This window comes from Manis pentadactyla, chromosome 14 (genome assembly GCF_030020395.1).
Source record: "Manis pentadactyla isolate mManPen7 chromosome 14, mManPen7.hap1, whole genome shotgun sequence".
In the NCBI taxonomy this organism is placed as follows: domain Eukaryota; kingdom Metazoa; phylum Chordata; class Mammalia; order Pholidota; family Manidae; genus Manis; species Manis pentadactyla.
The window spans coordinates 88,463,607-88,477,961 of NC_080032.1; the positions used below are offsets into that span (position 1 = coordinate 88,463,607).

Genomic DNA, 14,355 nt, shown 5'->3' on the forward strand with positions numbered 1-14,355 from the left:
TTTTTTATTTAAGTGTTGTAAGCAAATCCTGCAACCATCTTAGAGGGGTGATGTCCTCTTCATGGCTGTCATTTGGCCTAGGTTACAGCTGGGGTCAGGCTGGATCTAAAATGATTGATACTGGAAAAAATGACGAGGCCTACCGTATTTCAGAATGGGCATACTTATTACTACATGTCATTTTTTTCTGAGTTAGTTTGTAGACTTTGTTTCTAATCAAAATCTCAATTTTTAAATATTTTTCACCTTGATAGAATCATTTTATAGTTTAGAAGAACAAAAAAAGATCTAGTTAAACATGTCATAGGACTAATGCAGGGATGGGAAGAGGGATGACTTTAGAAAAAGCTCTGTATGTTAGGAGTCGCCCCCTCCACATACGTGTCCCGTTAGGCATCTGTCCTTCCGGGATGCTTACAGGGTGACGGGTGTGGTTCTGCCGCCGGCTGGGTCATAGTTGGGTCAGCTTTAGTTTAGTGTCACATGTTGGGATTGCCTTTTTCTCCTTTGCTAATTATGATTAGTTTCTTTTTTAATGTAGTGCTTTTACATGGCTCCAGATTATATCATGTTTAGAGAGAGGAACGACTTACTGTAAGTGGTAATTTATTGTAATTATAACTTTAGTGCCTGCTTACTGTGAGAGATTTTATATATAAACATCCTCATCTTCAAAATAAGTCTGAGTGTTAAATGGTTCAGCATTTAGAGAACCCAGTAGAATGTTTTAGAAGCTATAAAATGTAGGCACAAATTTATATACAGAAACATAATTTCAGACAATGGGAAATACTCATGATGAAATCATGGAAAAAGCTGTCATATATAACCTTTATTACACTATTTTGTATTATATGTGCGCGCTATGCCACATCACAGAACAGACTGCAGAGGAAGTTGGCTTAAAGAGCTGTCAAGATGAAACAGAGAGAGCTGCCAGGAGGCTGTTGCTAGGCAAGGGAGCTGGTTTAAACAAGCTGAGAAGGACTGAGTTTTAGCATGGGAATAATCAGTTTATCAGTGTCATAAAGACCAGAAAGTCAGTCCCTCCCAACTCTGGTTAGGTCATTATGTGAGACTGGATTGAGAAAGTTCCTATTGAGTAGCCTTTGTTTTTCTCTGAAATAAAATCATGTACTGAAATCGAAGAGGTAGGAGACAAGAGTAGCCATTGTAGGTCCCTCCTGATCAGAGGTGTTGAAACGGGCTGCGGCTGAAGGCTGGTGAGCTTGCACACCTGAATGTTTCAGGGGTGCCAGTCTGCGGGGTTGTCGCTCTGTCACCTCAGTAGCCCAGTGCAGGAGTAGAAAGCGGGTGGTTGTATCGATTTGAGATTGTAAGGTGAGGATGGACCCAGGGAGATGAGGCTATTAAAGGTTCTGACCATAGAATTACTGAGGCAATACATTATGAGGTATGGGCTGGCACAGAAAGCAGTGAGGCTGGGAGTGCAACAGTGGACTGAAGGTAGTGAGGGGTTGAGGGGCAGGAAGGGCTTAGTGAGGGTGAAGACCAAGGAGTGGCAAAAAGATAGGTAATTGGTATTTTGGAGTGTAAAGTTTCCAAGATGGGACAACTCTGGGTGATTGAATTTCAGTGTATGATGCTAGGAACAGAGGTAAAGGTTATGGAGTTGAGGTCAAGAAAACTTTGAGGCTAGATTTTGTATCATTTTAAATTAGAGGGTCTCCATCCTTCCATCCTTGCTGTATGTTAAAATCACCCAGAGAGCTCTTAAATACCGATGTGTGGGCCCGTCCCAGATAACCGAGTCATGATCTCTATGGGCAGGATCTGGATGCTAGTGTTGTTTAGAAGTTCAGCTGATTCTTATATACAGAGTTGGGAACTGCACATGGTGCATGACACTGAGGTCGCTGATGAAGACGGGAGTTGATAAAAGGGACAGGTGTTGGATAAGTGTAAATCGATCAAGTTAGAATTTTTTACTTTGAGCCTAATGAAAACATTAAAGTTTAAAAATACTTACACTGTGGTGGTATATCCACCGACATGCATGTATGAGAATGTTCACAAGCAGCAATGAACGGACCGCTGCCCGAAGCAGCAGCGTGAGGAAGCCAGGTGCAGAGTATGTCCCGTGTGTGTCCTTTTATGTGACATGTCAGAACAGGCAGAACTACCCGGGACACTGGTAGCTTTTGGAGGCTGAAGTAGTGATGGAGAGAGCAAAGGATGCAATTGCCCTGCTAGGAAGAGTCAGTCTCTTAATCCGGGTGGGAATCACACAGCGTGACCACTTTTTTTGAAAATTTAACCAGGAGAACATTTAATGATCTATATTCTGCGAATTCCATACCTCAATAAAAACTTCAGCTTTCAAAAAGGCAGAATATTATTATTTTTTTCTAAATATGAAATTGCAGTTAATCCTTTAAAGTAAGAATCCAGTATCATCAGTGCCTGGGATAGAGGAAGGTACCTGTTTTATTTTGGATTTTTGGGTTCCGGCCTCTAATAGAAAAGCAGTTTTATTGCTCTTCTCTTTTTTTTCTTTCTGCTCCCTTTGCCCTGTAATTCCTAATTCTGATACATCAGAGATTGTATTTGAGGAACTGTTGGATATGGTACAAAGTGTGACACGAAGGGGGGCATTTTAGAAGGTACCTACTACACTGCTATGACTTCATTAATTAAAGCAGCTACTTTGTGAGCTTCTAGCTTTGGTAAACCTGGAAAGGCAATTGGACACTTACATTTGGTGCTGATATTAAATTACACTTAATTTGATTATTGAAAAGCTTATCCTCAATGTACAACTTGGACCAATTGGACCAATTATTTTAGCACTTGAAAACATTTTTAAATTAGTTCTGTATTGACAGTAAGTTACTTTTATAAAGTGCTTTCACATAAATTTTTATATGGTCTTGAATTTGGATGGATGAAGACTAAAGAAGCCCAAAGAAGTACACAATAGAGAATCCACGTGTAGGCGTCCACATTGCTTTGTTACCTTCTGGGTGTCTGTAAGGCCCTTATTTTAGAAGCATATTTCCTGCTGTTTAACCTGTAATTTGTGTGAGTTTGGTTATCTGAATTCTTAACCTTAATCAAGTTTTGTGACAGAATGGCTATTAGATATTGTAAACTTCAGGTATGGAAATCCATCTTGTTAGCTTGCTGGGGAACAGATAGGTAATATGGAACATGTTTAATGAAGTTACAATTTAAAACATTTATTTTCTATTGACTTCTGTTAAAATGGGGGACAAGTTTCAGTTTCAGAATTTTTAAAGATTGTATAATTTGGAAATCAAAACACGAGCAGCTTGTATTCTAAGCACTGTAATACACCTGAGGCTGAATCAGTCCTATCTGCTTGTCTACCTGTTCCTTTAACAAATACATATTAAGTAAAAGATTTTCTAATTTCGGTGTCAGTGAGAATTGTAAAGATTGAGGCTAGTGTGATGTCAAGAGCAACAATACTTTATTCTTTTTAATTTTTCTATCACATAGAGTTTTTTTTAGTTAAATAATTTGGTTTTATGATTAAGTAGTTATATAACAATATTTCCTTGGGTTAGTGAAATGTTTTACAGGTTTTGCATTTGTTATTTTTCCTAAAGAGTTTAGCCAATCAAAAATAAATGCTTTTGTGAATTCAGAACATGATTTTTTAAATTTCGGAGGCCTTGTAGGGAATATACCAGACATACATCTATTCTATATATTCTCAAATATTAATGGACCCAAAACATACTCCAGAGATCTTTCTTTTATGCAACTTGAAAAAATTTGACCCACTGCTCCTGGAAGCCACTGAGATGACCCAGAAACACCAATATTTCATGAAAATTCAGTGAGTGAACTAAGTCAGCAAGTGCTGCAACCAGAATGCACGTCACAAAGCAGGAGGGCTCAGGAGGAAGCCTCGGGCTGGTGAAGGCCTGAGTCCGCCAGCCGCGTGGCAGGCGTTTTCAGTTAGTGCAGTTTGTGTGGAACGTTCGAGTAAGAAGCATGTGATGCCAAAAGGAACATAAATTCGAAATAGCCAAATAGAATGTGAGTTACATGTATGGTGCTCACAGGGCAGCAGGTGCTGTCCTTGGTGCTGGGGATAGAGCCGCAAGAGCCGGTTCCCGTGCCTGCGAAGCTGGCATTCATGTCCGTGCGAGTTGGCCCTGTTAGGAAGCTGCTCGCACGGGCCAGCGGGCTTAGTTGCAGAGCGGGATGGCCAGTCTTCTGTTGTCCGTGTCTCTGCTGCTTTCCTCCCTCCCAGATCATTTTGAAGTAAATCCAAGATACCGTATTTCAAAAAGCAAATTTTCAGTGTGTATCTCTAAAAGATAAGAGTACTTAAGAGGGAGAAGCTTATATATTACCAATTTGATTTGAACAAAGTTTTTTTGTATTAAAACGGGTGCAAAGTATGTTTTAGTAACATTAGGAAAGATAGGTTTTTAAAGAAATGTATGATAATCATCATAGTCTGTACCCAGTTAGTAACTAGTGAGAAAAATTTGACATTTGTATAGTGAATCAAACAAAACCATCAAAATTGGTGCTTTTACTTGAAATGAAAGCATTTCTCATAACAGGAGTATTAAGTTGGAATTTATAACAAATTCAGAAATAGGTGACTGTAACAGTCACCATTTCAGATTTAAAAACTGCAAAACTAATTTGATATGTATGTTAATCTGATCTGATTTTCTTTAGCACAAGCAAACTGAACAATATTTCAGACACTTACAGGGCCTTGTGGTAGGAATTGCCTTATGCCTGAGGTAGTGACAGATATGAAAGTTTAGGTTTCAAAGAAGTATAACTTTTCAACAAAGTATTTGAATTGAGATGTAAGTTGTTGCTTTCTACACCGTGCTAGAATAGACAAATGATTAAGTAGGATAGGCCTTTAAATTTTTTTTTTTTAATGAGCTATATAATATTTTTTATTTTTGGTGTGACTGATCATAACATTAATTCTAACTTTGGAGGAGGAAATCTATACATATTTCTACACATAATTCTAACTTTGGAGGAGGATCCTATACATATTTTCGGGAATTCTAATAACATCCATGTAAAATTGATACATGGCATAATTGCAGTGCAACATTGATTTGAATTGATATACTCTGATTTTTGTAATTAATAGGGATGCTGTATTTTTCATAATGAACAGAACGAAGTAGTGAAATTTGATTTCATTGATATAAATTGAGATTGTATGTCCAAAGTCAAGATTTGAAATACCTGCATTTTAAATAATAGAAGTGTTTAAATTCCATTGAGTTCATTTTTTAGTTTACTGTTATCCTTAAAACCTTTTAAGATATCCTTTATAATTTTTGATTTTTATTTCTGGTTGTATGTAGTGGTGCCATTGTTTTCCAAGATATTTCTAAAAGGGAGGTTCCATATTATTAGTACATGAAGTGTTGTGTACTTCTGTTAGCATTTACAAAGGGAAATGTGTGTAGCTCAGTGTAAGATTTGTACAAGAATTTCAGACAGTGATGGTATTTCCACTCACTTAGGTCTGATGTTGCAGGTAATATAAAATACTGTTTGAACTTAATAATACAAGGTTTTGAAAGACAAATTCTGAAATCTGCCTCTCATCAGGGATTTTATGGGAAAGAAAAGGAAATTCTTGATGGTGTGTGTGGGTAAGATAGGAACTCTGAAAATACAATATTGCTTTGTCATAGTTTCCTACAGTCATCTTTATTTTTTTAAATCTTTTCATATAACTAGGGACTTTTCTTTTAAGATTAGATGCCTACAGAGCAGAGATGGTGTAATGTACTTGTATTTGAACACTTTCTCAAGACAAAGGAAATGCCAGTTTGATCTTTTGCAGGATATGAGACGTGTCATTAAGGGTTATTTCTTTTGCTGAATAACTTTGGCATGATTTATTTGGTAAAAACAGTTTGCTAAGTATATAATGTAATGTGTTTCGAGTTTTATTTCTTTGAATGTTTTACCATATACATTTTACAATCTGGAATAATTTGAACAGAGCAACAGGCTGCTTTATAAAGTAATAAGCTCTCTATGGAGTGTGGACATGCATACCAAACCCCACCACCCCTCCAAATATATGCAAGCAAGGATATTGTGGAATGGGATTTCAGGGTTTCTGGGAATTGGAGAAATCATTGTTTTACAAATAAAAAAAAAGTTTTGAATTAGAAAATGCAATTAAATTGTAATATTGCTGATTTTGGCTTAATGCTGAATCTTTTTTAGCAGCTCAATATTTGCCTAGATTTAATTGAAATCTCTGTGAAAAGGTTTTTTTTTGAAGAAAGAGTCAATGAATTCATTCATCTACTGTACTTTGAGTAAACATTGAATTATTTTTTAACTTAATACATAACATACTAAAGAAGGAAACCACCTTATTAATCCCATGGGAAGAGATTAGCTCTCAAAGAGACATGAAATATCAATTATTTTTTTGCAGCACATTGGCAAATTTCTTACCCATTGAGAAACTTGAACAGAACATAGTTTAATAATTGAATAGTTGTAGTTGTTAATGTGAAGAAGTAATTTAAGGAAATACTTAAGGAAATAGACACCTGGAGGAATTTAGTGTTTCGCTTAGACTTGCAACAGTAGTAATCAAAATAGCAGACATTTTTGAGTACTCGTGTGTCGTAGGCCTGTGCTAGGTGCTGTGCAGTCTGTTTTTCCTTCAGGCCTCACAGCGGCCCATGAGGCAGGTATTCGTATCGTTGTTGTTTACAGATACTGAAACTGAGGCTTAGGGCTGTAACGTGATGCCCTGCATTTTGGGCTTTATGTTTTGCTCTTTTATTCTGTCAAATCAGCTAAACTAACTTACACTGATCGTGTCTTATGTTTTGATAGCTTTCTAATTTCTTTCACATATATCTCACCTGATATTGATAGAAGATCGGATTATTTACCAGTATGTGTCCTGTACCTGTCCAGTCTGTACTGTTGACAGTCATTTCTGTTCAGTCATTGCACCGCAGCTGCTAACCTAAGCACATGTTTTCCTCACTGTCAGTTTCCCAGCCACGCAAAGAAAACTATTGAGTTGCTAAAACTTTAGAACATTAACAACACAGTGTATTCCTCAGGAGATCAGTTCAAATGCTGCTTTTTGTTTGGATTCCCGTCCGCGAAGGTGAAGGCTGTCTTCCTGGTGCAGCAGAGAACAGCAAAGTGCTTCCCCGCACCTTTCCAGCTCAGAGTCACCTCCGTTTGCTGTTGCTTATGTGCAAACATCTCATATTTCTTCTGAACCATATACTTTGAACACAGTGGACTAGAGATGCGTGCTATCATAATGGTTTTATTTCTAAAATTCCTAGCAACTAGCAATAGCGCTGCTGTATCATTCTCTCTGTAGTTTATTTTTTATTAGAACAATAATACTGTATTTTTTCTTTTACTTACAATTGGTTTTCTGCCTTGTTGCATGTTATTTTAAACACCTAGCTTTTTTCATTGAACAGTTATTTCAATTCCTTTAATTCATGTGAAGACCTTACTGTTATATTCATGTTACTTCAGTAGTGCATTTTTGTTTGTTTCTGTGTTTATTTGATTAAGAATAAGAACTCCTGTACCTTTTAAAAACCTTTCCAAAACCAAATGGTGAAGTCAGTGATTTTTACATACCTCCTTTTGTCTGTTTTAGGAAGGCTACCACAGGGTAGTTAATATCATACCAAAGAAACCACCACTGCTGGACAGGCCTGGCGAGGGAGGCGCGAACAGGTTTTATAGCCACATTGATTACCGGGAGTATGATGAGGGCCGCGGTTTTTCTCATGATCGAAGAAGTGGTCCAGCTCACAGAGTATGTAAATTTCCCCGTGTACTCACTGTTGTATTTTATACATTTGAAAAGTCTTGTACGTTTGAAATCTATGTGGCCGGCCATGAGGGCGGTTGGCTGCACACTTCCTGCCGGAGCTGTCCCAGGAGGCGGGGGGTCAGGGGTCTCAGGTGCCGGGCGAACCGGGCAAGCCGCTCTGGATAGCTCTGTCTGACACTGATTCCAACTGGCCTGTTTTTTTATTCCCTACCTTGGCAAGTCTTTGTAAAAGAAGGTAAAAATAATCCATTTATGACCTTGGTACTCAGCACCTGAGGGGCAGGTGGTTACCACCTCTAGGGTGTGCCCACTTGAGGTTATTTTGGTTACTTTCATCATGATGAGGAGCTGTGGGTGAGGTTGGCTTAGGGTTGTTGAGACTCAGTCTTATTTTTTTGTTATACTCATTATGAAAGTCTACTAAGAGAGCTCTCAAAGACTGCTTGTCCTATAGTAAGCACTTTCTAATGTGGGCTGCTATTATTACTATTGCTGTTATATTTTGTTTCTCTTGGTCATCTTTAATGATGCGGATGTTTTTAATATTTCAGTATATAATCTGTCATTGAACTTGATCTAAACTGCTCCTTGCTGCAGTTCCTTTGAACTAACTTGCCTGTTTACAGAATTCCTCTGCTAGACCGTTTCCCTGCATTTTCTCCTTTTCCCCCTTCCCTAATACATGATAGTGTAATTAACACTACATATTCAGGCATTGTTTGAGGTGATAAAATTTGACCTCACATTGGCCATTGGAATTAGTTTCTGTACTTGACCTTTGAAGAAATGGAGGTAGTGATTGACCAAGGGTGGGTATGGGTGGGACTCCAGTTCTCTTACTACAGCACAGTGACTCTTGACAATTATAAAGTAGTAATGAAAAACTATTCAATGTTTTCTTAGTTTGAGGTGTTACAGCTTACTTCTCATAGATTTGACTCTAATTTTGTTCGATTTTAAAGTGTCATGCCATTCCTTTAGGAAGGGGAATTTGATGTTGAAAAGTAATCATTATGCATTATCTCTGTTCTAAAAATACTGGATTTTGCCTTCAAAGCCAGTCTTCCAGGCAGTCTAGGAAGGAACAATTTGGCTTTTACACTAAGTTGTCCCTCTTATGAAAACCCTGTAACCATTTAGTATAGACAGAATTTTGGATTCATTGAACCAGTTTACATTTGAATCCTCCCAAACATGATTTCTTTGGAAAACCTTGTAACATCATAGTGCCTTAACCATAGTTTTTTTCTATTATTGTTACAAATTGTATTTGTTCATACTTTATACAACATTTTCTTTTTAAATTCTCTTCAAACAAACAAGCCAACTTGAGGTCATAGGACTCTCAGGACACTTAATCTAGAGTTCAGTTGCATAAAGCAAACCTCTTGGTCCAGTATTTTATTACAGCTGTTGAATTTTGTTTGATTAATGTTGAGAAGGAAAATGCTGAATATGTTTTACTTATGGAAGAGTCAGGTATGAAGATGGAGATAGTATTTATTTTAGCTAAATTACTATTTCTCCTAAGTAATTTACGTGTTTTATTCTGTGTATAATTTTTAAGTAATTGGGTATGGATTGCTATGTATTTGTTCTTAAGCACCTTTTGAAATGTGTTTTAGAGGACAAAATGTACTTTCTTTGATTAATTGTAAACTTAGTACCACATCTTGCTCTAATGGAGCTTTTCAGTAAGTGATGGTTTCTTATTAGATTGTTTCAATTCTGGTTTCTAGTGGGAGCTAAGATGAGAAAAGAAGACTTTAACAGAAAAAGTGGGAAAGTAGCAAATTCTCCATTAGCCTTGAATCTGAAAATTGGAAGAGAACATGACAGAAGGAAAGCAAAATGAAAGGGCTAGAAATGTATGATTGACTCAGGTTTGAATCGGGCCTTTGCTCTTGCCCAGCCCTTTGCTGTGGTGACGCTGGTGTGTGTCTTTGGCTATAAGGCTGTCAGGGCCTGTCAGGGAGTGCCGAGAGTTTGTTCTCAGGTCTAGTAAGCCATGTAAGTTCTCAGTCTACTGAATTAGTTGTTGAAAAGATGACTTTCTGGTTTTTCTTTTTTATGCCTTTGAAGCACAGAAATTTAGAAAGGCGTTTTTGCCCTAGTATTATTTTCGTCTTACAAACTAGTTTCCAGTAGTACTGTTAGATATATCCTGCTTGACCAAATAATGTAAACAAGTATCTAAGTAGTTTTTTTTTTATTTTACAGGATGAGTCTGGCTACAGGTGGACAAGAGATGATCATTCTGTAAGCCGACAGCCTGAATACAGGTAAGAAGTGGAAGTCATAGCATAACTATAGATACTTGACTCACTGAGTTGTCTGTTGTTGAAATGTAACCTCAAGGTAGGCACGTAGATGAAATATTTTTTATTAGGATTTAAAATTTTGAAAGCAACAAGCTTTATATTCTTTTTATGGCTATGTGATAGAACAATGCTAATAGCTAGTATTCTGTATCAGCATTTTGTAAGTGGTAATAAAATATATATTGGAAAGTATTTGAACTAGTGATACAGTCTTATCAATTAATCAAATTATTAATGTGTGGTATGAATTAAAAAGCATATGCTTGCTTAATTAGAAGGTTAAGGCATTTTTTCACAATATTTGAGTCATTACAAAGGGTCTCTTATTGCAAAATACATATATGTTGCCATACATATATATAATACAGTATCCTCTCAGTTGCTTTATTTTGATCAATAAAGTTTTGTTGGGAAAACACATTTTGGAAGGACCTCAATCATTGTTAGCTTTGGTTACTTACAGAGGCATCTGATAGAATAGTTAGGAAAAAAATAAGATGGACAGATTTAACCAGATAGATTTTTTTTTTAATGACTTTACAATGATAGTATCAGAAGTTATGAAAGGAACCTTTAAAGATGTCATTTGAACAGTCGGAAGATGACCCATGGAGAATGCAAGGAGTTGACTGCAGGGTCCTAGGTGCCACGGGTAGACAAGAGTGAGTGGCCAGAGCAATGTGGTTGATCAGTCACAGCACAGGGGTCACCAGGGGCGTCGCATGATAGTGCCGCTTTCCAGCCCCCAAGGCCTCCAGAGTGATGGGATGGGATGGGCAGGGATGGTGGCCATGCCCACCGTGCGGTGCACTGCTGCTGGGGCACCCAGGTCCGGGGGCTTCCTACCTTTCACAGCAAGCAGGAAGCAGGCCAGTCCTTCGTGGCTGGGAGTGAGCAGTCATATCACAGTTAAGCCGCAGCCACCTTGACCTGGGGTCAGTGAACGGTTAAGTGTTCAGTGTGGTGTATGTGGCAGAGATGTGCAGGGATGTTCTGAACTCACGGCAGACTGCCTCTCCCTGAAGAAGCGGAAAAGGGAATAGATGCTGAAAAATACTTTGATAGAAGTAGTAGTTACATAAAACTTCTAGCAAGCCAGTAATGGAAGAGAATTTCCTTTAATACACAAGCGTTTGCTGTGCTGAGTGGTGAACTCAGACATGTGCTCTGAAATCAGAACAAAGCAGTGGCACCTGCCACCCCTGCTTGTTGTGTTTATCATGTCAGTGCAGGTGTCAGCCCCCATGGCAGGGGAAGAAAAAGAGGCTTAAGGGCTAGAGTGAAAGGAGCAGAACTGCTCATAGCTGATACAGTTATCTATGCAGAGAATTTAGGAGAGTTTTATAGACTGTTAGGACTATTATGAAATTAGCAAAGTTCAGTATAAACAAAATCAACTATTTTCAGCATGAACTTAAAAATATTCACTATAGCATAAAAACTATAAGGAGTAATAGGAATAAATCTTAACAAAAATGTGTGAGACCTACATAGGTGAAATTGTAAGTCATTTCTAAAAGACCTGATTAAAAGGAACAGTGCACATAGGTGATCCTGACTGGAAAGAGACAGTTTCATAAGGATTCAGTTCTCCTCAAATTCACGTGTGAATCCAGTCTGCATCCAGTCTGAATTCCAGGATTATTTTTTTGCATGGAAGTTTGCAAGCTGATTCTAAAAGTAACGTGAGGAGTAAAGGGCCAGATGGCAAAATAGTCTTGAAAAAGATGTAAAGACTCAATATACTGTTTTACCAAAACTTATAAAGCTGTGAAAATGGAAACAGTGAAACAGAACCAGGGAGTCTAGAAAAAGCCTAGATCCATCCAGGAGTCTAGGTTATAGCAGTGGTGTCATTACAAATCAAATGGGGAAAGAATGAACTTTTCAATAAATGGTGTTGAGACCAACTGAAAGCAAAAGTGTAAAAAATCTTTTTGACTAGATTAGCTAACGGCTTGTATTTCCCTCAAGGAAACAGTTCTTAAGTTTATTTTAGTTCTATTGTTTTTCAGTTTTTAAATAACAGTTTCTGTTTTTATCTTTAATTTCTCTTCCTGTCTTTATCATTTTATAGTTTCCTCTTTGTGTATAATTTTACATAAATGAAATAATATGTGTGACTCTCCAGACCCTACAGCCATGTTAATAGCTTGGTATATGTTTTCCTATATATTTTTTCTATATTCATAAAAATTTTAGGCATTTATTGAGATTGTGTTATACATACTTTTTCCTCTAAGTTGCTTTTTGCACTTGGTGGTTTGTGGAAATCTCTCCAAGTTATTTGGTTTAACTTTAATTTGAATCTTTTAAATGGACAAATATACCAAATAATTGAGTTGTTTACCTGTTGAGGAATATTCACTCTGTTTCCAGCACAAAGCAGTGTTGTAATAAATCCAAGTACGTAGTTGTCTTTAATTTCTATGGGTAGATTGCCAAAAGTGGAATTTCTGGGTCAAAGGGCATATGTATTTCACATGGTAATAGATGTTTTCAGTTTGTCTTCTAGAAGGCTTTAACATACCATTTTGAAAAAAATTTAATATTTTAATTTGGATATTTAGTTTTCTTTCCTTCTTATTAATATGAGTTTTGAAATTTCCTTTAAGCATTGCTATATAGCTGTATCCCAAAGATTCTGATATATAGCAATTTTATGCTGATTCTGACATAATACATCTTAGTTACTCTGTAATTGGAGGATGTTGCCTGTACTCTTATTGTACTGTTTGAAACTCATTGGTCATTAATGGTTCATTAGATGACCAGCTTTCTTTACTGAGGGCATTAAAACAAGGTGTAGTCTGTTTTCAGGGGTATAGCTTTCATTCTACTATCATTTGATAAATCCTTACTGTGTGACTGTTAAATGTCAGCTTCTCTTCTAGCCTCTGAGGATAAACAGCTTCTATTCTTAGGAAACCTACATTTTAGTATGAATCATAGATGGTAAACAGATAAAAAAACAAGGCCAGTAATTTTTAAGAAGAAAGTAAAGCAGGGGAGTACAGTAGAAAGGGCTTCTTCTTCACATCTTCCTGCACCTTGACTTGCTGTCTGGGTCTCAGGAATATCTCAGGTTTCAGGCCATCACAAAAGCCACAGCCTTTACTGGCTGTCATCTTACTGTGTTTAAGTCCCCTATCACGGGCTGTCACTGAAGAGTTTATGCCTAAAAGACGTGAGAATAGAACATAGCTGTTGTTGGGAGGGGGGATATCACTACATTGTTAACAGGCAGAGAGTAGTTGTGTATATTGCTAAGAGAAAAAGGTTCTGAGTAATTAGGAAAACCGTGACAGTCAGTGTTCCTGTTTTTGGTCAGTGCGGTATACACAATCTTTGTCGTGAAAGAAAGCATTAGAACATTTAAAACATTTTATTTGAAACAGTTTTTAAATTTCATAGGAAAGTTGCAAGAATAATTCAAGAACTTGTAACTTTGACCTGAGACCCCATCACTATCACCAGCAGCACCCCTAAAATGTGGTTTATAGTGAAAAGATCGAGTTGGAGTGCATAGGTTATATTTTTGTGAACTTCTTTGATCTGGAACTGTCATTCAGTCTTTCCCTGACTTCCACTGCTCACTGTTTCTGGCACGGTGAATACAGGGCAGACGTTCTGTAGAACGTTTCTCAAGTTAGGTTTGTTTGATGTTTCTTCCTGATAAGATCCACACTCTGCCTTTTTGCCAGGACAGTCCTTGAAGTGAAGCTGGCTTCTTCTTACAGCACCCTGTTAGGTCACGTGCGTTAATTTGTCCCCTCGTGGCATTGTGGACTTTCATCACTTGGTTGAGGTGGGGCTGCAAAATTCCTTCACTGGGAAGTGAGCCTCCTTTCCCCCCATTCATGTGTTTTATGGGGAACTACTTTGAAACTATGTAGTGATGCCATTCTTCATCCCACCTTTACCCACTAGTTTGAGCATTCATTAATGTTTCTTGCTTGAATTATTACATTGGTTTCTAATAGGTGATTTTGTGATTACTGTTGTGTCTGTATTATGCAAGCATTTTGTTGTAAGGAGAGCTCTCTCTTCTTTGCACTCCTTTTAAGAAACAACAAAACTTTTTTATATCAGTGTGGACTCTTATTTTATTCAGCGTGTTCTGAACTGTTGCCATCATTCTTTTGATGCCTGGTTTTGGCCAGTGAGACTCCCTGCAAGTCAGCTTCTGTGTTTTTTAACAAG

At 37.5% G+C, this 14,355-nt stretch overlaps 1 protein-coding gene across 19 annotated transcripts in view; it reads left to right on the forward strand.

Moving 5' to 3' along the window:
* Window positions 1-14,355, forward strand: part of PPHLN1 (periphilin 1) — a 100,436-nt gene that overhangs the window by 18,119 nt on the left and 67,962 nt on the right. For 11 of the 19 annotated variants that reach the window (XM_036889292.2, XM_036889294.2, XM_036889293.2 and 8 more), the window contains exons 3-4: window positions 7,652-7,813; window positions 10,052-10,113. In XM_036889292.2, the coding sequence (XP_036745187.1) occupies window positions 7,652-7,813; window positions 10,052-10,113 (224 nt within the window). The remainder of the gene's footprint in view (window positions 1-7,651; window positions 7,814-10,051; window positions 10,114-14,355) is intronic. The other 8 variants (XM_036889303.2, XM_036889305.2, XM_036889304.2 and 5 more) reach the window with 1 other exon arrangement.